Source organism: Orcinus orca, chromosome 14, assembly GCF_937001465.1.
Source record: "Orcinus orca chromosome 14, mOrcOrc1.1, whole genome shotgun sequence".
Lineage (NCBI taxonomy): Eukaryota > Metazoa > Chordata > Mammalia > Artiodactyla > Delphinidae > Orcinus > Orcinus orca.
Genome location: NC_064572.1, coordinates 30,584,878 through 30,609,638, shown reverse-complemented (window position 1 = coordinate 30,609,638; position 24,761 = coordinate 30,584,878). Strand labels below are relative to the sequence as shown.

The 24,761-nt window shown below is 37.9% G+C and overlaps 1 protein-coding gene across 3 annotated transcripts in view; it reads left to right on the top strand.

The window, feature by feature from the left end:
* The window catches only part of MICU1 (mitochondrial calcium uptake 1), a 200,544-nt gene that overhangs the window by 47,403 nt on the left and 128,380 nt on the right, over positions 1-24,761 (top strand). For 2 of the 3 annotated variants that reach the window (XM_049697304.1, XM_004273143.4), the window contains exon 4: positions 5,361-5,523. In XM_049697304.1, coding sequence (XP_049553261.1) covers positions 5,361-5,523 — 163 coding nt within the window. Of the gene's footprint in view, positions 1-5,360; positions 5,524-24,761 lie in introns of those variants that run through there. The other variant, XM_033434145.2, reaches the window with a different exon arrangement.

The window sequence follows — 24,761 nt, the reverse complement described above, 5'->3', positions numbered from 1 at the left end:
CTGCATTGGCAGGCAGATTCTTAACCACTGTACCACCAAGGAAGTCCCTGTCTCTGTGTTTTAATTCTTTTTATTGTTCATGCATTGTTCTTCTGACCTTGGTGAGCATCCTTTTATAAGTGTTATTTTGAACTCTAGATCATGGAAATCACTTACCTTTGTTTCATTAAGGTCTGTTTCTGGAGTTTTAACTTGTTCTTTTTGGGGAACATATTTGTCTGTTTCCTTATATTCCTAGACTTTCTGTGTTGGTTTCTAGTCCTTAGCTGAAACAGCCATCTCTCCCTGTCTTGGCAGAATGGTCTCATGTATGAGATGAACCTTGCCAATCAGCCTGGCCCAAGCTCTTGATTGTCTCTAAAACCTTTTTGATTGTCCAAGTTGCCTTCTTTGTTTTTGGTGCCTCCCTGTAGTTGAGAGTGTGCCAAGACTTGTCAGTGTCCCAAAGCAAAGGATCACAGTCAGCACTTAGATGCATGTTGATTGGAAGCTGGCTTTTCAGGAAACATCTGGGAAACTAACTAGTTAAGCCCTTCCCAGGGCGAAACTGGGAGATGGGGGTTTTTGCCTGCTTTCCCTGAGCTTGGCCCAAGTGTATAGCCATAGGGTTGTGCTCCTGCACCCATTACAATCTGCTTTTCTTGCTACAGTCCTGTGGGACTCAAGAATGCAAGCCCTGTTGACTTGCAGAGCCAGGTGATTCAGGGACTTATACCTCAGATGACAGCTAATAATGCTGAGGTGCAGACGTGTGTATAAGCTCCTTCCAGGGAGATTCTAGCAATTTGGAGTAGGCTAGATGGAGAAGTTGGATGAGGCATCCACTCTCTTCCCCAGTCCCCATGGAGGATGTCAGCCAGCCCTTAGATGTGTGCTAAATTAGAAGCCTGACCTTCCGGCAGCAGCTTTTAATATATGCAAATAGACCTTTTTCAAGGGAAGACTGGGAGGTAGGTGTTTTTTGCCTTCTTCCTCTGCACTGATCCCTGGGGCAACAGATACTCTGAGTTCTCCAGAGCCTGTTAAAAACTGTTTCTTTGTTTTCTGTAGTCTTGTGGGTCTCATGGATGCAAGTCCCATTGGCTTTCATAGTAGTTGTTTTGGGGGCCCATCCTTCAAGTGGGAGTCTTACAAGTTGGGGTGCTAGATGCAGCATCCAAACCCTTTACTGCTCAGGGAGAAGCTGGAGTTTGAGAGTTCTCTCCCATTTGTATGGCACTGTGCCAGAGGTGGGATTTATGGCAAGAGTGTGTCTCAGTCTTTCCTACCAGTTTTGATGTTGGTACTTTCTCGTTAACCCAATGTATAGGCATTGTTCAGCTAGTTTCTGGATTTCTTTCAGAGGGAAATACTCCATGTATAGCTGTACATTTGGTGCATCCATGGGAGATGGGGAGTTCAGGAGCTTCTGATGTCGCTATTTTGGATTTGGAATGGCATCTTCATATTAAGAAGCCAAATTATTTGGTTCAGTACAATTGTAAATACTTTTAAATTGATTGATAGGTGAACATGCATAATAAAAGACATAAAATATGCTCTATATACCAAACAAAATCCTTAAGAACTTAGGTGACTAGAAAACCCAAGTAAGTTTACTTATTACACACATAGCAGAACAAATGAAAAACAGAAGGAAAGTAACATTTATTGAGCATTTTCTGTCTTCCAGGCATAGTATATGTACGTACATATGCACACATGTAAATGTGTGTATGTTTGTGCATATATGTGTGTATATACACACATATACATGTATGCATACATACTTACATATATACTTAATGCTTGAAGCAACTAAGTAACTTGTCTAAAGTAGTATAGCTGGTTACTTATAATAGAAGGAATCAAATATAAGTCTGTGTAACTCTAAAACCCTTGCTCTTTCCATTGCATTCTTCTAACATAACATGTTTTGGTTACAAAATTTTGCTCATGGTGTACCCTAGGTCAGTTAACATCATGCCATTTCAGATTTCTAAAGGTGATCCTGAGCCCTGTTTTTTTACTTTACCTTTTTTAATGGATATTACTAGTTTGCTAGTTTTCCACTGAATAGAAGTGATGTTAGCCACTTCTAGACCTGGCACACAATATCTCCCACAAGGTTCTTCAATGCCCTTTCTCCCTTTCTTGCAGGCTGGAATGGCCCTGAGTAGAACTGACCTTGGAAGCCACATGTTGGCTGCTTTCATCTTGACGTTGGTTCTTTACTTTTGTTCCAGGGGTTGTAGTTGTCAGGGCTGTGAACTGTAGAGCTGAGAGGGACCTATTTCTCCCAGGCACAAATTTTGGGGATGGATTGGGGGTTCTTTTATCCAAGTTGGTCTGGGCCGTTTCCAGGATCTTCTGAGCTTTACAGGAGGCTCCAGAAACAGAGGCTGCATCTCAGTGCTGACTTCCCTTCACATGAGCCCCCTAAGCCATCAGGGGAAACTGATGAAAAATGGGGGTTGGGAGAGGCTCCATCCAAGCAGACTCAGAGTGGGGGTAGATCAGGACCCTTGTCTCTGGAGCTACAGCTGTGGGTAGGAGCAAGGGTCTTGGATGCAGTAAAATGCCCAGCGCAGATAGTGTGAGCCCAGCTGGGTTGTGCGGCATTAGGGTAGGGTCACTAGGCACAGGGTGGGGGTGTGGGGAGGGGGCTTTGGCTGGCTGGCTGAAGGCATGGATCTGGGAAGTGCCAGCCACCTGACCTATCCACCCAGCCTATCCACCCTGCCATTTCTCAGAGTAGTTGGTTGCAGCTTCTATTTGGCTACACTTGTGCCTTTCATATAGGAAATATAATGCTGAATTTTGATACAAGTAAGTGTGGCTGTTTTAGTGAAGACAGCTCTCTTAACATCATGAAACTCAAGAATGTTTTAAGTAGATGATTGAATGTAACTATTATAATTTCCTTAGTAAATCTTTTCACCAGGTTAAACGTTCCAAAATTCTTCAACAGTTTTCTATATATCTTAGCTTCCAAGCCTTTGTTATCTTGGATGCTATATTTTAAACCCTTTATATAATAGTTGTTAGTGTTCCTTTAACATGACTACTTAAAAGGAGGCAGCTGCATATCAAATTGTGTGATATGGTCTTTAAGATACATTGCTAAGTGAAAAAAAGCAAAAATATACTATACAGTATGTCTATACTAAACTCTACCAGTGCAGGAATGGAGAAGGTCTATCTCCTCAACCTATTATTTCAAACTAAAACTAATTAATAATATTCAGCAGCATATTTTTTTGGTAACAATCAAGGATCTGATTTTCAGTCTGTAAATCATTGACTTTTAAGTTGTTATTTTTCTATCTTTATCTTATATATGATTGACTTTTTAGTTTACAAAGCCATCTTTGGCAGTAGCTGTAGCCCATACCCTAAATATTGTAAACTGATTATTTTTTGTTCTATAGCTGGTATGATCCAGCAGATAGTTGTAGTTAAATATAAAATGCCTTTGATTTAAGACTCATAGCTAAGTCTTAAGGCTGCTAAGGGGTTGAAAGGCTGCTAAGGGAGGGATCCCCAACCCAAGGGCCACAGACTGGTACTAGTCCGTGGCCTGTTAGGAACTGGGCCTCACAGCAGGAGGTGAGCAGCAGGCGAGTGAGTGAAGTTTCATCTGCCACTCCTTGCTGTTTGCATTACCGTCTGAACCATCCCCCCCCATTGCTCTCATTACCGCCTGAACCATCCCCCCCCCCAAGCTTTTTGTGTCTTCCACAAAAGCTGTCCCTCGTGCCAAAAAGGTTGGCGACTGCTGTGCCATGGGACTGCTTAGTGTGTTTGCCACATGCCAAATCTATTGAAAAATTTTCTGAAATAAGTATTCAGACTTTAATGCAAATCAGCATTAGAAAGGTTCCTGTCATGTATAGTTACAAATTAGCATTCCTTTCTTAGTGGTTGAAAGCATATCTCGTAGTGGAATTGAGACCATTTTTAAGCAGCTGCCATCAATGACCTCAAAGTGACCATCTAGCCAGAAATGACAGTTACACTAATAGCTGCGTTAATAAGTTAAATTAAAACATTAATAATGTTCTTTTAAGTATAGTGAATTGCTTTATAGACATTGAATTCACTGGATTTTTATTTTTATTTTTTTATTTTTTCACTGGATTTTTAGATCGTATTGCCTTGACACATTTTCTAACCAGTTATTTATAAGATACTATTTAATGTTGGTTAACTCAACATATAAAATTCAAGTATGAGAGACATCTTTTCACCAAGGTACTGTGTAGGCTGTAGAAGAATATTATGCAGAAGATACAGTATTTTGTATGTTTCGTGTACAGAATGGGGGCTTGGGTGCTGGATAAGGAAACAGGCTTTTATATTAACATTATAATCTTTTAATTAAATGTATGCCATATATAATTTTGTTCCTATTCAAATATTTGTTTGTGTTCTTCCCAAGTCCACTCTTTTCTAAATATGCTATATTTAAATGTTCTCTGGAAGTCTACATTTTAAAATTAATCAATTAATTAATTAATTAATTTGGTCACACTGCATCTTAGTTGTGGCAGGCAGCCTACTTAGTTGCAGCTCACTGGCTCCTTAGTTGCAGCAGGTGGGCTCCTTAGTTGTGGCAGGTGGGCTTCTTAGTTGCAGCTTGCCCGCTCCTTAATTGTGGCACATGGACTCCTTAGTTGTGGCACACGGACTCCTTAGTTGTGGCACGCGAACTCTTAGTTGCGGCATGCATGTGGGATCTAGTTCCCTGACCAGGGATCAAACCTGCACCCCCTGCATTGGGATCGCAGTCTTATCCATTGCGCCACCAGGGAAGTCCCTGGAAGTCTAATTTTTTAATCAAAAGTAAAAGTCTTATTGCTTCAGACCTGTTAATAATTGAGTTTCCATGATATGTAATTTTATTTTTTTGTGATATTGTGTAATGTACTTTCTGTTTGAAGGACTGTTAGCTATTCAGACCTGTGAAGTCCCACGTCTGTTTTGTTTTTGAATTCAAGAAATTGCATGGAAGTAAAAACTGTAAAATCAGTCCCTTTTTAAAAACTTGGTAGGTGTTTAAAAAATGATAGGCTCCCATATATATGGTATTATACTCTCTTACTGAGACCTTTTGAATTCTTTTATGACATTTTTCAATTTTGCTAGCTTTCAATGATTTAAGAAATTAGAAAATATTCAAAATTCTGAAGAAAACTTATACAAGCATTGCCTCAACTGGAGTATGAATCATATATCACAAGTTTTTGAGACGCAAGTAATTTCTAATATAAAAAATCCAGTTAGAGAAAAAAATGATATAAAATTGCCCCCCAAATAAGAGAATATACATGAAAATGAGATGCTTAATACAGTAACACTCTCTGAATTTCCAATTTTAGGTGATGGAATATGAGAATAGGATTCGCGCATATTCCACACCAGACAAAATCTTCCGATATTTTGCTACCTTGAAAGTAATCAGTGAGCATGGTGAATCTGAAGTGTTTATGACACCACAAGACTTTGTGCGATCCATAACACCCAATGAAAAACAACCAGAACGTAAGTTGCTGAAGTGAAAAATAAGATTGTGATATTTATTTCTTGATATGCTTCTTTGTTTCTCTATGTATAGCCTAAACTGTATAAGTCCATGTAATAATTATATTCACTGTGTAGCTACTGAATATTAGGCATTATGCTAGGCTTTAGGAGTAGAAAAGAGGAGCGTATAATCTAAAGCGCTAAGGAGATTATACACACCTCTGGCTGAGAGTCATTGCTTGTAATTAGACTGTTCCTGAAGGCAATGGATTACATATGTGACTGCTGTCAAGTTACTCTTTGGTGGGATAGACAGAGACAGTAACAGGTAATTTCAGGAATGTGGTGATTTGTTAAAGAACAGGTGCTATGGCAGTGTAAAGAATGGACACTTAACTCAGTCTGGAAGTTTAGAGAATGGTTCTAGAGAATACATCTAAGTTTGAATAAAAGTTAGACAAACAAAGAATAGAGGAAAGAGTCTCATTTAGAGGAAATGGCCGAACAAACAAGTTGTGAGGAAAATAAAGGGCTTAATATTATAAGTTAAAGGTAATTACTTACAAATGTATATGGGAGACATGGTGGAAAAAATGACAGAGTAGCGAGCTTCAAGAATCAATTCTTTCACTGAAGCAATCATTATGCTGCCCAAAATGGATGGAATCAACTTTTTTTGGATCACTGGAATCTAATAAAAAAGTTATAGCAACCAGGGTACTGCTTAATGAAGAAAGAAGCTGTTAAATTTTGGAAAGAAAGTGTTGTGGCCTTTTGCTTACCTGCCTACCATGCCCTGTTTCCCAGCTTAGCAGCAGCCATGAGGATGGCAACCTGCATTCCTAGTTTGGCTTACTAGTGATGGGGAGATCGCTGGGAGGCAATATAGACTACTTCTCCAAAAAAAGTGGTTGTGCATTTTGACTCATCTGGTAGTTTCCTGAGCTACCAGCACAAAGGCTTGCCTTTTGTTTCACCCACCTCAAGCTAAAGTACCTTTCCAGGTGTCATCTACTGAAAAAATTTAAAGGCATATACCTGTAGCCATTGGGCCAAGAGAGGGCAGATGGGACCAACAGCAGACAGACTGAAAAGCCTCAGAAGGAGGAGGCTGAGGATAAAGACATTTCAGGGAATAAGAGCTTTGAAGGGCTACTGCCTGGGGAATCCAGAGTGATGCTCAGGCCAGACACATACTTGGAAAAGACTTGAGTGGGCTTGTATAGTTGTGCTCCATGCAAGAAGGAGGTGAAAGTTAAGGTGGAGTTGTAGGAGAATCTAGCTAAACATCAAAAGAAGGCCCTAGCTCAGAGCCAATCTACAAACACTAGGAGAGCTGGGTTCTGTTTTGTTTTTTTTTTTCATTCTTTTTGCCTCCAACATTTAAGGAAATCTCTGAGGTCACTTGATGGCTGCTTAGATAATAGAGCAGAAACTTCAATGATGACACGTAATGAGGAATATAATCTTTGCAAAAATAGTTTGGAAAAATCGCTAAACAAAGTGATGACTGTGGTCCTCAGCAGGTTACCATGTCAAACTCTGGGAAGAAGGGAGAATATGATTTCCAGAATTACCACATAGCAATATTCAAAGTATCTAATTTTCAGTTTAAAAAATTGCATGGCGTATCAACAATAATCAGGAATGTATGACCCATTAATAGGAAAAAAAAAGAAAGAAATTGACAGAAACCATTCCTGAGGAAACCCAGGCATTGCACTTACTAGACAAAGACTTTACATCAACTATCTTAAATATGTTCATAGAGCTAAAGGAAACCATAGACAAAGAACTGTAGGAAATAGGGAGTATTATGTATTAATAAATAGAGAATACCCATAAAGAAATAGAAACTGTCAAAAAGAATCGAGTAGAAATTATTGAGCTGAAAAGGAAAGTAGATGAAATGAAAAATTTACTGAAAGAGTTCAACACAGATTTGAGCAGAAAGATAAAAGGACCAGAAACTTGGAGATATGTCAATTGATGTCCAGTCTGAGGAGCAGAGCAAGAAGAATGAATAAAAATGAATAGAGCCTAAGATACTTGTGGGACAATATCAAGTGTACCAACATATGCATATTAGGAGTCCCAGAAGGAGAAATGAAGACATTTCTAGATAATCAGAAGTGGAGGAAGTTTGTTGCTAGTAGACATTCCCTGTAAGAAATGCTAAATGAAATCCTTTAGGGTGAAATGAAAGTATACTGGATAGTAACCAAAGTCATACAAAGAAAACTTTAAAATGATAAAGACCAGTAAAGGTAACTACATAGGGAGATATCAGTATTGTTTTGTTTTTGGTTTTTAACAATCTTTTTTTTCCTGTATGGTTTAAAAGACAAATTTGTAAAACAACAATTTAAATATGTTAATGTTGATTCAAACTAGATTATTTTCAATTTAAAATGTTAATTGTACTCCTCAGGTTAACCACTAAGAAAATAACTAAAAAATATACAGAAAAGGAATTGAGGAGGGAATAGAAATAGTACACTAGAAAAAAATCAATCAAACACAAAAGAAGGCAAGATTGGAGGAATCGAGGGACAAAAAAAGATATGACATAAAGAAAACAGATAACAAGATAGAAGAAGCAAGTGCTTTCTTATCCTTAATCACTTTAAATATAAAAGTATACTCACCAGTTAAAAGACAGAGATTGACAGGAGAAGAAAATATGATCTAATTCTATATTGTCTACAGGAAACTCACTTTAGATCCAAGACACAAATAGGTTGAAAATGAAAGAGTACAAATAGGTTGGAAATGAAGGGTACAAATAGTAACCAAAAGAGAGTTGAGGTGACTATACTTATATCAGACAAAATAGACTTTAAGTAAGAAATTGTTGCAAGAGACAAAGAAGGACATTGTGTATTGATAAAAGGGTCAGTTCATTAAGTAGTTATAACAATGCTAAATATATATACCCACCAAATGAAAGACCCCAAAATATGTGAAAGGCTGACAGAATTGAAGGGAGAAATAGTTCTACAATAATGGTTGGAGACTTCATAACCCTTTTTCAGCAATGAACAGAACATTTAGACAGAAGGTCTTTAAAGAAATAGAAGACTTAACACTGTAAACCAACTAAACCTAATAGACATGCATAGAACACTCTACTCGAGCGTTAGAATACATTTCTTCTCAAGCACACATCAAATATTTTCCAGAATAGACAGATAGACCATATGTTAGGCTACAAAACAAATCTTAATAAATTTTAAAAGATTAAACTCATACAAAATATCTTTTCTGATCACAACAGAATGAAACTATCCATCAATAACAGAAGGAAAAATAGAAAATTTATGAATATGTGAAAATAAAATAATACATTCTTAAACAACCAATGGCTCAAAGAAGAAATCACAAGAGAAATTAAAAAATACTTTGAGATGAATGAAAAAGAAAACAGAACTTAACAAAACTGATGTGATGCTGCAAAAGCAGTGGTCAGAGGGAAACTTATAGCTGTAAACACCAAGAATAGGGCTTCCCTGGTGGCGCAGTGGTTAAGAATCCACCTGCCAATGCAGGGGACATGGGTTCGAACCCTGGTCCGGGAAGATCCCACATGCCACAGAGCAACTAAGCCCGTGTGCCACAACTGCTGAGCCTGTGCTCTAGAGCCCGCAAGCCACAACTACTGAGCCCCCGTGCCACAACTACTGAAGCCCACACACCTAGAGCCTGTGCTCCACAATGAGAAGCCCACGCACCGCAACAAAGACCCAACACAGCCAAAAATAAATAAATAAAATAATAAATAAATTTAAAAGTAAATAAAATAAAATAAAAAGAAGAAAGTTCTCAAATCACTTTCCTAACTTTACACCTTATGGAACTAAAAAAAAAAAAGAGCAAACAAAACCCGAAGATAGCTGAAATAAGGAAATAATGAAAGTTAATGCAGAGATAAATGAAATGGAGAATAGAAAACAATAGAATCAATGAAACAAAGTTGGTTCTCTGAAAAGATCAACAAAATTGAGAAACATTTAGGTAGACTGACTAAGAAAAAAAGAGAAAAGAAGCCAATAACTAAAGTCAGAAATGAAAGTGGGGACATTACTACCTACTTTACAGAAATAAAAAGGATTATAAGAGAATACTGTGAATAATTATATTCCAACAAATTGGATTACCTAGATGAAACAAATTCCTAGTAATACACAAACTGCCAGAAGTGAAAAAGAACTCTAACAACTTAACAAGAAATTAACAAATGGGCAAAGGACTTGAATAAACATTTCTCCAAATAAGATATACAAATAGCCAGTAAGCAGATGAAAAGATACTTAATGTCATTAGTCATGAGAGAAATCCAAATCAGAACCAGGATATACCATCTCACAGGTTGGCTCTAATTTAAAAGCAAACAAGTGTTGGTAAAGATGTGGAGAAATTGAAGCCCTCATATGTTGCTGGTGAGAATGTAAAATGGTGCAGCCACTATGAAAAACAATTTCTCAGAAATGTAAGTAAAAAGTTACCATATGACCCAACAATTGCACTACTAGTATAAACCCAAAAGAATTGAAAACAGGTATTCAAACAAGTCCTTGTATATGAATGTTCATAGTAGCACTATTCACAATACCCAAAAAGTAGAAACATCCTAAATGTCCTTTAACAGATGAATGGATAAACAAATTGTGATACATACGTACAGTGGAATATTATTCAAATGTGGATGAACCCTGAACTAGGCACAAAAGGCCACATATCATATGATTTCTTTTTTTTTATTTTTATTTTATATTGGTATATGATTTCATTTGTATGAAATATCTAGATAAATCCATAGAGACAGAAAGCACATTGTTGGTTGCCAGCAGCTGGGTTGGGGGAATGAGGACTGACTGCTTAATGGATACAAGGTGGGTTTTTTTGTTTTTATTTTTGTTTTAGAGTGATGAAAATATTTTGGAACTAGGTAGAGGTGGTAGTTATGCAACACTATGAGTGTACTAAATGCCACTGAACTGGACACTTTAAAATGGTTATTTTATGTTATTTGAATTTCACCTCAATTTAAAAAGGGAATAAAGAATATATAGTCAGTTCTCATTATTTGCAAATTTTGTATTTGCAAATTTGCATGCTCACTAAAACTTACTTGTAACCCCATAATCAGTACTTAATGGTACTTTTGCAGTCATCTGTGGTTATGTGCAGTGCAGCAAAAAGCTTGAGTCACCCCGTGTACATGTTCCCAGCTGAGGTCAAACAAAGTAATGCTCTGCCTTTTTGTTTCAGCTTTCATATGTGTCCTTTGCTTTGTTTATTTAGTGCCATGTTTTTAGAATTTTTGTGCTTTATCTTGGTGATTGCTGTCCCTCTTCCCCCTGCTCCATGTAGTATCGATGTGCTGTCTAGTGTTCTTAAACATAAGAAGGCTATAATGTGCTTTAAGGAGAAAATATGTGTGTGAGATAAGCTTTCTTCAGGCTTGAGTTGGCCGTGAGTTCATTGTTAATTAATCAAGGATATATAGAGAGAAAGAATGAATCAAATATATATATAGATATATCAAATATGTATGGAAGGAGCGGAGAGGAAAAAAGGTGTCTCTAAAAAAAAACACATAAAATAAGGTTATGTATTGATTGGTTTAAAAAAAAACTTGTGACCAGAGGATCATAGGAACCTAACCCTGTATTTCCCCTAGGAGTAATAGGTCAGTATTCACTGATTCTTTGTTCATGGCAACTTTATAGAACATAACTCTCACAATTAGTGAGAATCAATCATATATGTTACAGTAGTAGGCTATGAAAAAGAAACTATGCATTATAAGGAAGGCATCCTAAAGGGGGTGGCATTTGAGATGGGTTTCGAAAAGTGAATAATAATAGTTATATTATTATATTATTATCATTGTATACACGAGCGGGCAGAGGCATCACTCAGAGTGAGTAAATTGTGTGGGCATCACTCAGAGTGAGTAAACCGTGTGGTCAGAAATACAGACATGTGAAATAACAATGTGAGCTTGGGGAACCAGAAACAGTTTTGGTGTTTTCTAACCAAGGAATTTATAATGTTTTGCCCATGTTTATTTTTATTTTTTTATTTATTTATCTTTGGCTGTGTTGGGTCTTCGTTTCTGTGCGAGGGCTTTCTCTACTTGTGGCAAGCGGGGGCCACTCTTCATCGCGGTGCGCAGGCCTCTCACTGTCGCGGCCTCTCTTGCTGCGGAGCACAGGCTCCAGAGGCGCAGGCTCAGTAGTTGTGGCTCACGGGCCCAGTTGCTCCGCGGCATGTGGGATCTTCCCAGACCAGGGCTCGAACCCGTGTCCCCTGCATTGGCAGGCAGATTCTCAACCACTGCACCACCAGGGAAGCCCCTGCCCATGTTTATTAACATTCATATATCTCTAGGAAAAATGAAATCTTCAAAGGTGCAGGAAATTTGCCGTATATTTAAATTTTTTTCTTAGGGAAATTTTCAAACATAGAAAGTACAGAGAGTAGTATAATGAACCCATATGTACCTGTCACTTAGATTCAACAGCTATGAACACGTGGCCAATCTTATTTCATCTATAACCTTTTTAGTTCCTCTCCTCACCCCAGATTGTTTTAAAGCCAATTTAAAGCAATTTTAAAGACACCTCTGTATGTGTCTCCAAAAGATAAGTACTTTAAAAAAAAAAACAGTAGTACCAGTAATAACAATAATTTTAAAATATTACAGTAATTTCTTAATAGCAAATATCTAGGCATCGTTCAAATTTCCCTATCTGAAATATATTGTTTACAGTTGATTTATTCAAATCAACCTCCAAAAATGGCCACACACTATGTTTGATATCTCCTCAGTCTTTCTTTATGGGTTTTTCTCTCTCTTTTTCTTCTTGCCATTTTTTCCTTGCCATTAAGCAAGACCAGTTTTATGCCTTGTTTCACATCTCTCAGCCCACCTTTTACCTTTTGCTTAGATTGTTGCTGCAGCATTTATCAGGATAGAGATACAGCCTAACAGGAAAAACCCTCAGCTACATACACTATGTGTCTCTTGTTTCTGCTATAGAGCATCTCTGCTGCTATAGCATGGGTCCCCTTCGGGAGCCTGCTCAACCGTGTTGGCACGTGCACACATACAGAGGTATAAAGGACTTTACTCTTTGTTGAGACTTGGTGCATAAATACTCTCCTCTCCACTGTCTTGGATGGTCAATTCTGAGGATACAAACTACATGGTTTCTTGGGTGGGCTAAGGAGTATTGAGCCCTAGTTTTCTACAGCAGTAATCAGCTCAATGACACACCCTTGAACTGGCTTTCCTTCCTTTCCTGTTTCACTTTTTCTGGTCCTCCTGCACTGGCTCTCTACTTTTGACACTCAAACTGTACATCATTTATTTGTGAAAGAATGTAAGTCATTTATATTCTAGAATTTCCCACATTTTGGATTTTACTGATTGTATGTCCATGGTGTTATTTAATATGTTCCTCTATACTTTGTATTTCCACCATGTAGAAAATATGTAGAAAGCAGCTGAAAGAGAATATACCAAAATATTAACTCTCTGAATGTTGAAATTTTGAGGAATTATTTTATTCTTCTTTGACTATTCCTTGTTCCTTTATTTTCTAATAAACTTCACATGCATTCATTCAACAAGTATTGATCAATTAGCTCTGCTATGGGTTAGACACTATTTTATGTGCAGGGCATGCAGGAATGAATAAAACAGACAAAAATTTCTTCCTTTATAGAGTATACAATCTTTTATAATCAGAAAGAAGGTATATAAAGTTTCCATTAATTGCATTGAATTTTAGATTTTGAGCCTTTTGAATTAGTTTTAGCACCTTGTTTTGTGACATGTGGAAGGAAGGATTAAAGAAGACTTGTGTGTAAGACAGAAAAAAGGATTGCAAGATATATTCCTGGGTTTTATGATGGTAAAATATTTTGTACTTGTCAAATTATTTCTAAAACCAGATGAAATCTAATATGTAACAGTAACTTTAAATAAAACTGTACTTTGCTTCCAGTGTGACAGTGAAAATGAAGCAACACTTTAGGTAGTTTACTAAAGATTATCTGGACATTTAAGGAAGTTTTTTTTTTTTTCCTGTGGAAATCATTATATACTCTAATTGCTTACACACATTTTGGCATTTAACTTTGTAATTTTGTTTTTTTAATTATTGAAAGACCTGTCACATGGACAGAATAGTTACTAAATGTCTAATATACCAAGCACATTTCTGGTTTTCATAAAAAGCCAGAATAATGAATGATTGCTTTTCTTTTAAGATAATAATCATGAGGGAAAATTGTAGTATATTAAAATGAGATTTAATGGAAAATTTGGCTTCATTTTTGTTTGCTCATGAACACAGATTTCCACAAATGTTGATGTAGCAGAAGTAAAAATATGTATTATTCCCATGTGAGTTGAAATAAAGAAAAGAGTGAGGCTGTAATTCAAATTGTAATTTGATTTTCTATCATCAGATGGCTGGACTCTAGCCAGTAGCTCATATTTCAACTTTGTTTTGTCATGTCTTTCACACATACCGTATCCCAGGATACCTAACAGATCTAAACTTGTAAGTTTTGGTTTTAGAACAGTTAAAAAATAATCACAAAGCCCTAAAATTAAGCAGTTTTTAAATGAGTGGAGTGCTGATGACTTTCAGTAACAAGCTGATTAAGAATAATTTTGTACTGAATACCAAAAGAATTTAGAGTAGCCATAGGTAAGTAAGAAGGACATTAAAGGAAAAAATATATATAGTGTATGACTGGAATACATCTCATCTCCCTTTCTGTGCAATCTTAGTATCATCAAAGTCTCTGGATATAGTGGATAAGGCAGTTGCTTCAAGCTCTGGGTCGTGCTGCTTGTAGTAACCAGTTTTGCATAGCTAGCCAATGACTTGGAGAAGCAGCAGCATGGGGAGAGCTTTTAAAGTACTATATAGAAAAACTTAAGCTTTTGTCAGAGCAAAGCATACTTGAGCTTTCGTCAGAGCAAAGAGGATCTCTGTTTCCTTTCCACCATATCCCACTGGCTGACCTATTCATCTTGATCTGATTTTGTCTCATGGAAGACGAAAAGGATGTGAAAAGGGGAAACACAGATCATACTGTGATTTACTTGTCCTGGACTCCATATTCTCTCTAGGATGAGTCATGCCCTTAGTGATACTCTTACTAGAGCACTTTTAGTTTGAGACACATAATTTTACACTCGATTATATACAGTGGTTTTGGTTCAAGGTGGTGTTGTAGGAGGATCCTGAGCTCCCCTCCTCCCACAGACACACCAAATCTACAACTCCTACACATCAGGCAAATGAGAAAAAACCCAAAACCAAACAGATAGAAGAGGCCGAGACACAATTTCACCATAAACTCTACCCCTGTTACAGTAACCAGTGGTCAGGAGAGAACTCACAGACCTGAGCTTCTACCTGAGGAGCAGGAGGTTTGAACCTCAATCTGGCATGCCAGCTTTTGAGACCTACACCTGAGAGATGAGCCCCCAGAGCATCTAGGTTTGAAAGCCAAAGAGGCTTGCATCTACAAGACCCACAAGGCTGGGGAGCATAGAGTGCTCATGCCCGGCTGCCCCACAGGGCCCAGTGCAAAGGCAGCTGAGTGAAAGTGCCCAGTCTTTCTGTGAAAGAGACCTATTTGCTTATCTTAAAGCATTGGCCTGAGGGGCAGACATCTAATTTAACACATATCTAGGGGCCTACTGAAATATTCTCCAAAGACAGGCTGGTGGGCTCTGTAACAAACAGAGAAACCATTCTTAACTGGCTACCACCATCAGGGCACAGCACAGAGACAGCAGACTGAAACACACCTCCAGTGTTTCTGTGAAAGAGGCCCATTTGCTTGCCTTGAGCCTTTGGCCTAAGGGGCAGGCTTCTGGTTTAAAACACATCTGAATGTCTGCTGAAATACTCTCCGAAGACTGCAGAGGCCAGTGGGAGCCATCTTTGTGTATCTTTCTGCCTTGCTTGAGGTCACTGGTATCTCCCAGAAGGGAATTTGTGTACATGTCTGGCGTACTGACTTTTGCAGCTGGCGCCCAGGACACATCCCTTGATCACTTGGCTCTGGTGGCCACTGGGGCTTACGTTCTGGGGTCCCGTAGGACTGTAACAAATGGAGAAACAATTCTTAACTGGTTATCCCATTCCCAGGGCACAGCACAGATAACCAGCATGAAATATACCCCAGTTGTTCTGTAAAAGAGGCTTATTAACTTATCTTTATAGCTGTGGCCTGAGGGGCAGGCTTCTAATTAAACACATATCTATGGTCTGACTACAGTCCTCTCCAGAGACTGGGGAGGCCAGTGAGCATCATTTTTGTGCCCTCCCTCTGCCCTGACCCAGGTTGCTGGTATCTATGAAAAAGGAGCTTGTGTACATGTCTGGCTCCCCAGCTTTTGTGGCTGCCACCCAGAGGACACATCCCTTGATAGCTTGGCTCTGGTGACCAGTGGGGCTTGTGTTCATGGATTCCATAGGTGGTAGCAAACAAAGTAACAGTTCTTAACTGGCTATCACCCCAGGGCTCAGTGTAGAGGAATCAAACAAACACTCATCTCCCAGCCTTCTCCTGAAAGAAGTTTATTTGCATACTTTAAAAACTGCTGCCTGAGGGTCTGGCTTCTAGTCAGCCTGAATCTAGGTGCTGACTGAGATCCTCCCCGTTGGGACACTGATGGCTCTTGGCACTACTGGGAGCCTCTAAGAGCAAAGTAGGAGCCTCAACTACTGGGAGCCTCCAAGAATAAAGTAGGCTACTTGGACAATCACAGAGGCTTGAGGGACAACCAAGAGCTAGGGCGGGGTTGAATGATAAGGTTCAGCTTCCCCACGAGGCCACTCCTTCAAGACTGGGAGAGGTGGCTGTTTTATCTAATGCCTAGAAACCAACTCAGTTACAAAAAGTGAAGAAATAGAGGAATATGTTCCGAACAAAAGAACAAGATAAAACCTCAAAAAAAGACCTTAATAAAATTGAGATAAGTGACTTACTTGATAAAGAGTTCAAAATAATGGTCATAAAAATGCTTAGCAAGCTCACAGGAACAATGCATGAATAAAGTGAGAATTTCAACAGAGAGATAGAAAATACATGAAAGTACCAAATAGAAGCCACAGAATGAAAAAACAATAACTGAACTGAAAAATACAGTAGAGAGGTTCAATAGCAGACTAGATGAAGTGAAAGAAAGGATCAGTGAACTTGAGGACAGTGGAACTTATCCAGTCAGAGCAGCAAAAAGAAAAAAAGAAAAAGAGTCAAGACAGCTTAAGGGACTTATGGGAAAACATCAACAGACCAACAGTCACATTATGGGGGTTCCAGAAGGAGAAAAGAGAAAGGGGTAGAAAACTTACTTGAAGAAATAATGTCTGAAAACTCCTCTAACCTGGGGAAGGAAACACGTTTAGATCCAGGTGCCCAGGAAATTCTAAAAAAGATGAACCCAAAGAGACCCACACCAAGACACATAATTAAAGTGTTAAAAGTTAAAGGCAAGGAGAGACTCCTTGCAAGCAAGAAGAGACAAACAACTTGTTACATACAAGGGAACCCTTATAAGACTATCAGCAGATTTTTCAGCAGAAACTTTGTAAGCCAGAGGGAGTGGCATGGTATGTTCAAAGTACTGAAAGAAAAAAATGCCAGCCAAGAATACTTTACCCAGCAAAGTTGCCGTTCAGAATTGAAGGAGAGAGAGTTTTCCAGACAAGCAAAAGCTAAAGGAATTTTTTATCACTAGACTGGCCTTACAAGAAATGTGAAAGGGACTTCTTTAAGCTGAAATGAAAGGGCACTATTAAGTAACAAGAAACACATGAAAGTATATACAATGAATGTATTTTTGAAACAATTTTGTTCTAATGTTTTTGCCCCAACAAGGTAAGTTCCTTCCATACAAGAACCTTGTCTTCTACTTTTATTTTATTAAAAAAAATTTTTATTGGAGTAAAATTACTTTACAATGTTGTGTTACTTTCTGCTGTACAGTGACATGAATCACCTATATGTATACCTATATCCCCTCCCTTTTGGACCTCCCTCCAACCACCCCCCCCACCCCACCCATCTAGGTTGTCACAGAGCGCCGAGCTGCACTCCCTGTGCTATACAGCAGGTTCCCACTAGCTGTGTATTTTAAACATGGTAGTGTATTTATGTCAAACCTAATATCCCAATTCGTCCCACCCTCCCCTTCCCCCCCGTGTCTACATGTCCGTTCTGTACGTCTGCGTCTCTAATCCTGCCCTACAAATAGGTTCATCTATACCATTTTATTCCACATATATATGTTAATACACGATATTTGTTTTTCTCTTTCTGGCTTACTTCAATCTGTATGACAGACTCTAGGTCCACCCACATCTCTACAGATGACCCAATTTTGTTCCTTTTTATGGCTGAGTAGTATTCCATTGTATATATGTACCACATCTTCTTTATCCACTCATCTGTCGTTGGATATTTAGGTTGTTTCCGTGACTTGGCTATTGTAAATAGTGCTGCAGTGAACATTGGGGTGCATGTATCCTTTATTTTAATTTCCTGCAGTGATGCTGAGTATAGAGGAGGTGTTGGTCAGCTACAGTGAACTTCCCTGTTTCTGCATGGCCCATGAGCAGAGAATATTTTTTACATTAAAAAAAATAAATCACATGAGGAATATTTTGTGCTGCCTGAAAATTACATGAAACTCAAATTTCAGTGTCCATAAAAAGAGTTTTATTGGAACTCATTCATTATGTATTGTCCATGGCAGCTTTTGTACTATGATAGTAGAGTTGAGGAGTTCCAATAGAGACTATAAGTGGCCCACAAAGCCTAAAATATTTACTATCTGGCCTTTTACAAAAAAATATTTGCTGACTTCTTGTGGAATAATAAGAAACAAGGGTTTCTTATAGTAAGAAATAAGGGTCTCTGCCCCTGGTTCCTGATACCTCTGTCCTTAATTTGGTGTTTATCATTCTTATTTATTTATTTATTTTTATATTTGGCTGCATTGGGTCTTCGTTGATCTGTGCAGGCTTTCTCTAGTTGCAGTGAGCAGGCACTACTTTTCATTGTGGTGCTCAGGCTTCTCTTGTTGCGGAGCACGGGCTCTAGGCACATGGGCTTCAGTAGTTGTGGCACGGGGGCTTCACTAGTTGTGGCTTGTGGGCTCTAGAGCGCAGGCTCAGTAGCTGTGGTGCACAGGCTTACTTGCTCCCTGGCATGTGGGATCTTCCTGGACTTGAACCCATGTCCCCTGCATTGGCAGGTGGATTCTTAACCACTGTGCCACCAGGGAAGTCCCTGGTGTTTATCATTCTTGATGAAGACTATAACATTCACGTATATCCATTGTCCTTCCCCAGGGAATGATTGTATTCATCTCCTAGCACTGAGTTTGGACCTAACCATGTGATTTCCTCTGACCAGTGAAATGTGAGCAGAAACTATATACACTATGTTCAAGCAAGAGCTTTAATAGTCAGTTTGTGATTTGCTGTGTTCTCTTTTACCTCTGCTATGTTCCAAATAGAGGTTGCTGCCCTGTCAGCCTGGATCCCAGATTCAATACCATGTGAAGCAGAGCTGTAGTCAGTATGATAGATAGGTAGCATGAGCACTATATAAAACCTTCCTTGTTGTAAGCCACTGAGATTTTAAAGTTGTTACTGTAGCATAAGTTAGCCTTTTCAAGCTGCTATGTTTCCCATGCTTTTTTTATATGTTAAATATTATGTTTATATGTGTGTTTTTGTTGACACAGGTAGCTGTTGTTCTCTTATTTTCACTGCTATATAGTTGTGTATATCAGTTGTTTAAACTTGTATAAATATGCCAGTATTTAATTTACCCATGTCCATGTAGATGAACACTTCCAATTTTGTCAGTCAGCTATTGCTGTATAACAAACAGCCATATAAAATGTCAGTGGCATAAAACACAAGCATTTATTTACCTCATGCATCTGCAGGTCACAAAGGGTGTGCTCTGTTGATCTCAGCTGGCCTTGCTTAGATAGGCTAGGGGCTGGCTAATCTGGTCTAGGTCATCTCTGCTTGATGGTTTTGTCAGATTTGTTAGTTTGTTCTATATGTTTCTCATCCTTTTTAAACCAAAGGGCTATCTGGGATATTATCCTCTCATACTGTTGGCAGAGGTGCAAGAAAGCAAGCCAATGTCAGAAGTCCATTTTAAGGATTGAGTCATGTCATAATTGCCAGTATCCCATTGGCCAAAGCAAATTACATGGCTGAGCCCAAAGTTAAGGGATTTTCCACAGAGGTCAAGGAGGAGGAAGTGAAGATTTGAGAACAAAAATCTAATATGCCAGTGTTTTTTCTGTTGTAAACCATACTGAAGTGAACATTCTTCTGTATGTCTCCTGGTGCATATTTACAAAAAGTTATTTTCAACATGTATACCTGGAAGTTGGACTTGCTGGCCTGTAGGATATACCCTCTTCAAATTTGCTAAACATTGCCAAATTGATTCCCAGAGTGGATAAAATAATTTATATTTTCTCCAGGAATGTATGAGTTTCCTCCTTTGCATTCCTGCCGAAACATGGTATTATCAGACTTAAATTTTTAGCAATCTGATGGAAATTATTGTATCTGGTTTTGTTTTGCATTTCATTAGTAACTAGTAAGGCTTATCTCCAAATGTTTATTGGCTGTTCACATTGCCATGTGTATGAATTGCCTATTTATCTTCTCTACTCACTTTTCTATTTGATTTCTTTTTTTTTTTTTTTTTTTTTGTGGTATGCGGGCCTCTCACTGTTGTGGCCTCTCCCGTTGCGGAGCACAGGCTCTGGACGCGCAGGCTCAGAGGCCATGGCTTACGGGCTAGCTGCTCCGTGGCATGTGGGATCTTCCTGGACCGGGGCACGAACCCACATCCCCTGCATCGGCAGGCGGACTCTCAACCACTGTGCCACCAGGGAAGCCCTGATTTCTTTTTGATTAGTAAAAGTATTATGTGTATCCTCTATTGGAGTCTGCCATATAGCAGATATTTATTCCTAGTCTGTGGCCCATCTTTTTATTTTGTTTCTGATAATTTTTAATATACAGAAGCTGTCAATATTCTCAAACGTACCATTCTTCTCCTTGGTTGTTTGTACTGTCTCTTTCTTTTTACTGATTTATTAAGGTATAATTAACATAGAATATCAGCATTATTTAAAGTGTTTGATGAGTTTTGATATACTAATCTCATGTATATGCTAGTGAAACCATAAGCACAATCAATATAATGAACGTATTCATCACCCTCTAGAATGTTTTCATACCCGTTTGTAATCCTGCCTTCCCACTTTTTCCCAGGCAAGTCCCAGGCAGCCCATCTTTCTGTCTTCCATATCCTTACTGATTATCTGTTTCCTTTCTCTGTCAATTATCAATTATTGAGAGAAGGATGTCGATCTCTGACTTTATTTGTGGATTTGTCTATTTATCTTTTCCATTGTATCAGTTTTTGCTTCAAATATTTTGAAACTCTTATTAGGTGAATACACATTTAGGATTATTCTAGCTTCATGGTGAATTGACCCTCTTATCATTATGTAATTGACCCTCTTTATCCTTGCTAATATATATATATTTTTTGCTCTAAAGTCCACATAGTCTGATATTTATGTAGCCACTCAGTCTTTCTTTTGATTCATTTTTCATGATATATCTTTTTCCATCGTGTTACTTGTAACCATACCTATATCATTGTATTTAAAATGGGTTTCTTATGGACAACATATAGTTGGATCATGTTTTTTATCCAATATGACAGTTTCTACCTTTTATTAATGTGTTTAGATGATTTATATTTAATGTAACTGTTGATATGTTTAAATTTAGGTCTACCTAAATTTAACAAATTTTATTATTTGTTTTCCCTTTTTTATGTTCCTCTTTTACCCCTTCCCTGCCTTCTTTTCAGATTATTTGAAGATTTTTTAATATTTCATTTTAATTGATTTTGGCAGGGGGTTTGACGATACTTCTTTGTGTATCTTTAATTTAATGGTTGCTATTGGGATTATAATATACATAGTTAACTTTTCACAGTTTGCTGAGAATTTATAATTTTACCACTTCAAGTGGAATATAGATATCTAACCACTATAAAGATTTCTCCCCAGTTTATGGTGTAGTGTCATATGTATTACATCTACATATGTTGAAAACTCTGCCAGACATTGTTTTAAGTTTTTATTTCAACCATCAAACTAGTCTGTTATATATATATCTAGATATTAGCTACTTCTGTTGCTCTTTATTTATTCCTTAAGTTCCATACTTTTTTCTGGTATCATTTTCTTCTGCCTTGAAGGATAGAACATCTGTTAGAGCAGTTCTGATGGTGATGAATCCTCTACGTTTTCCTTCATCTGAGAACATTTTTATTTTGTCTTCATACTTTTTTTTTTTTTTTTTTTTTTTTTTTGTGGTACGCGGGCCTCTCACTGTGTGGCCTCTCCCGGACACGGAGGCTCAGCGGCCATGGCTTACGGGCCCAGCCGCTCCGCGGCATGTGGGATCTTCTCGGACCTGGGCACGAACCTGTGTCCCCTGCATCGGCAGGCAGACTCTCAACCACTGCGCCACCAGGGAAGCCCTTTGTCTTCATTCTTGAAGAATATTTTCACTAAATAAAGAATTCTGGGTTGAAGTTCTTTTCTTTCAGCACTTTAAACTGGCTGCTTCAAAGATTTTTTTCTTTGTCTTTGGTTTTCAGCAGTTCTATTAAAAAAAAATTATCTCATACCTGATGAACTTGAACTGTACTTTTGCTGACTTACATAAGCTGAAAATATAATTATTTTAATAAAATTTTAGAATATTCTTTGGGTACAATTTTTAGGATAAATTCTAGTATTAAACTGAAAAAATGAATCTCTAAATTTTTGAGAGATAGCTGGGACTTCTTAAGTAAAATTGTATAGAGCTTCCATTTACCTAAGCTCTAATTTATAGATATCAAAATGACATATTTGATTGTTTCACTTTTGTCTTTTGGCAAAATGAGTAGCTATCATCTTTAAAATAAGCCTCCTTTTAGATATTCACTCTGAAGCTTAAACTGAGACTATTCTTAGAGTATTTCTGCATGTTTACATTATTTTTGTCATGGATTCAAAAAGACAGGCAACTGCCACCATTTAAAAAGATTGTTAGACTTAAAATCAGAAACAATCGTTTAATCCTTTTGAGCGTCAGCTTTCTCATTAATGAAAAGGGGGAGATAGTGTTAGCATTAAATGACTGTGAGAGTTCTTTGAAGAGAAGTCTGAGATTCATAGAAAGCACCCTAGGAAAAACGGCATAACATCCAGTGTTTCTAAGCTGGGACCCAAAGAATGAGGGTGGAGAAATGGAAGGATAGTCATTTGATTATATTTTCAAAGTACACATGCTGTGTTTTTTCCTTTCTTTCTCCATACTCTCCCTCCCCCAATAATTTGGCCTATTAGAATCTCAAGAGGAGTAGTGAGTAAGGATAGCATGAATTCTTTAATCCATCCACACTTTCCACACTCCATCCCCAACCAATGTTAAGAATTGATCTAATCCAACCATCTGCTTCATTTGACAGGTAAAGAAATCTAAATGTAATAAGATGAAATAATCATTTCTTCCAACTTGAAATTATGAATCTCTTGGCCTACTTTATGTCTGTATTTGCTTCTATTTATTTATTTAGGCTGCTCTGGGTCTTCCTTGTGGCACGCGGGCTCTAGAGTACACGAGCTCAGTAGTTGCAGCGCGCAGGCTTAGTTGCGGTATGTGGTATCTTAGTTCCCCAACCAAGAATTGAACCTTGGCCTCCTGCATTGGGTGCATGGCGTCTTAACCACTGAACCACCAGGGAAGTCCCTGTATTTGCTTTTAAATGAAGGAATTCTCACTACATGCCAGGCTGTCCTTACATGCCCCTCCTTTATTTGGCAGATGCACATGGTAAAATATTTTCCAAACTATAGTGAAGAGCACTTAATGAAAAACACAGATCTGTTCCAATTTCTCCACCCTCCCAGTTATGTCACAGAAGCAATCACTTTAATATTTTTTAACTTTTGAGTTCTTTTGGATATTACGATAATAACTTGTAATGTAGCTAGTCTGAACTGAGATGTGCTATAATTGTAAAATAGACACCAGATTTTGAAAACTTATTGTAAAAAGTAATATGAAATATTTCAGTAAGTTTTTTATTGATTACATGTTGAAATGATGCTATTTTGGATATATTCATTTAAATAAAATATATTATTAAAGTTAATTTTACCTGTTTCTATTTGCTTTCTTTTTAACATTTTTATTAGAGTATAATTGCTTTACAATCGTGTCAGTTTCTGCTTTATAACAAAGTGAATCAGTTATACGTTCTATTTGCTTTCTTAAAGGTGGCTGTTAGAATTTTTTTTTTAATAAATTTATTTACTTTATTTATTTATTTTTGGCTGTGTTAGGTCTTCATTGCTGAGCATGGGCTTTCTCTAGTTGCGCCAAGCGGGGGCTACTCTTCGTTGCAGTGAACGGGCTTCTCATTGTGGTGGCTTCTCATTGTGGAGCATGGGCTCTAGGCACGTGGGCTTCAGTAGTTGTGGCATGTGGGCTCAGTAGTTGTGGCTTCGCAGGCTCAGTAGTTGTGGCGCACAGACTTAGTTGCTCCGTGGCATGTGGGATCTTCCCGGACCAGGGATCAAACCCGTGTCCCCTGCATTGTCAGGCAGATTCTCAACAACTGTGCCACCAGGGAAGCCCCTAGAAAATGTTTAATTATACACGTGGCTTACATTTATTGCTCACATTATATTTCTGTTGGACAGTGTTGCTCTAATTAGTAAGCATATATTTCCCTTAGTTGATGTACCAGGTTTTACTCATGAGATATCTGATCCTAGACTAATTCTCATTCCTTTTTAAAGGACTAGGAAGGTTTTTTCTGGGAATTCTGAGGATTTTCTTTTTCTTGGTATTCTAAAATTTTACAAGCATACAACTGGATTACAAGTAGGTTTTGTTCATTTTGCTTAAATAAGTTCTTTTAATTTGTGTCACTCTTCAGCTCTGAGAAATTTTCTGGTAATACTTTTTGGATTATTTCTTACCTATTTCTGAATGAGAAAAGGTCTTGTATGACATAAGATCTTGTATTGAGTCTCTGTTTCTCTATAATTCTCTCTTCTGTTTTCCATCCTGTTGTCTTTTTGGCAGTGATCC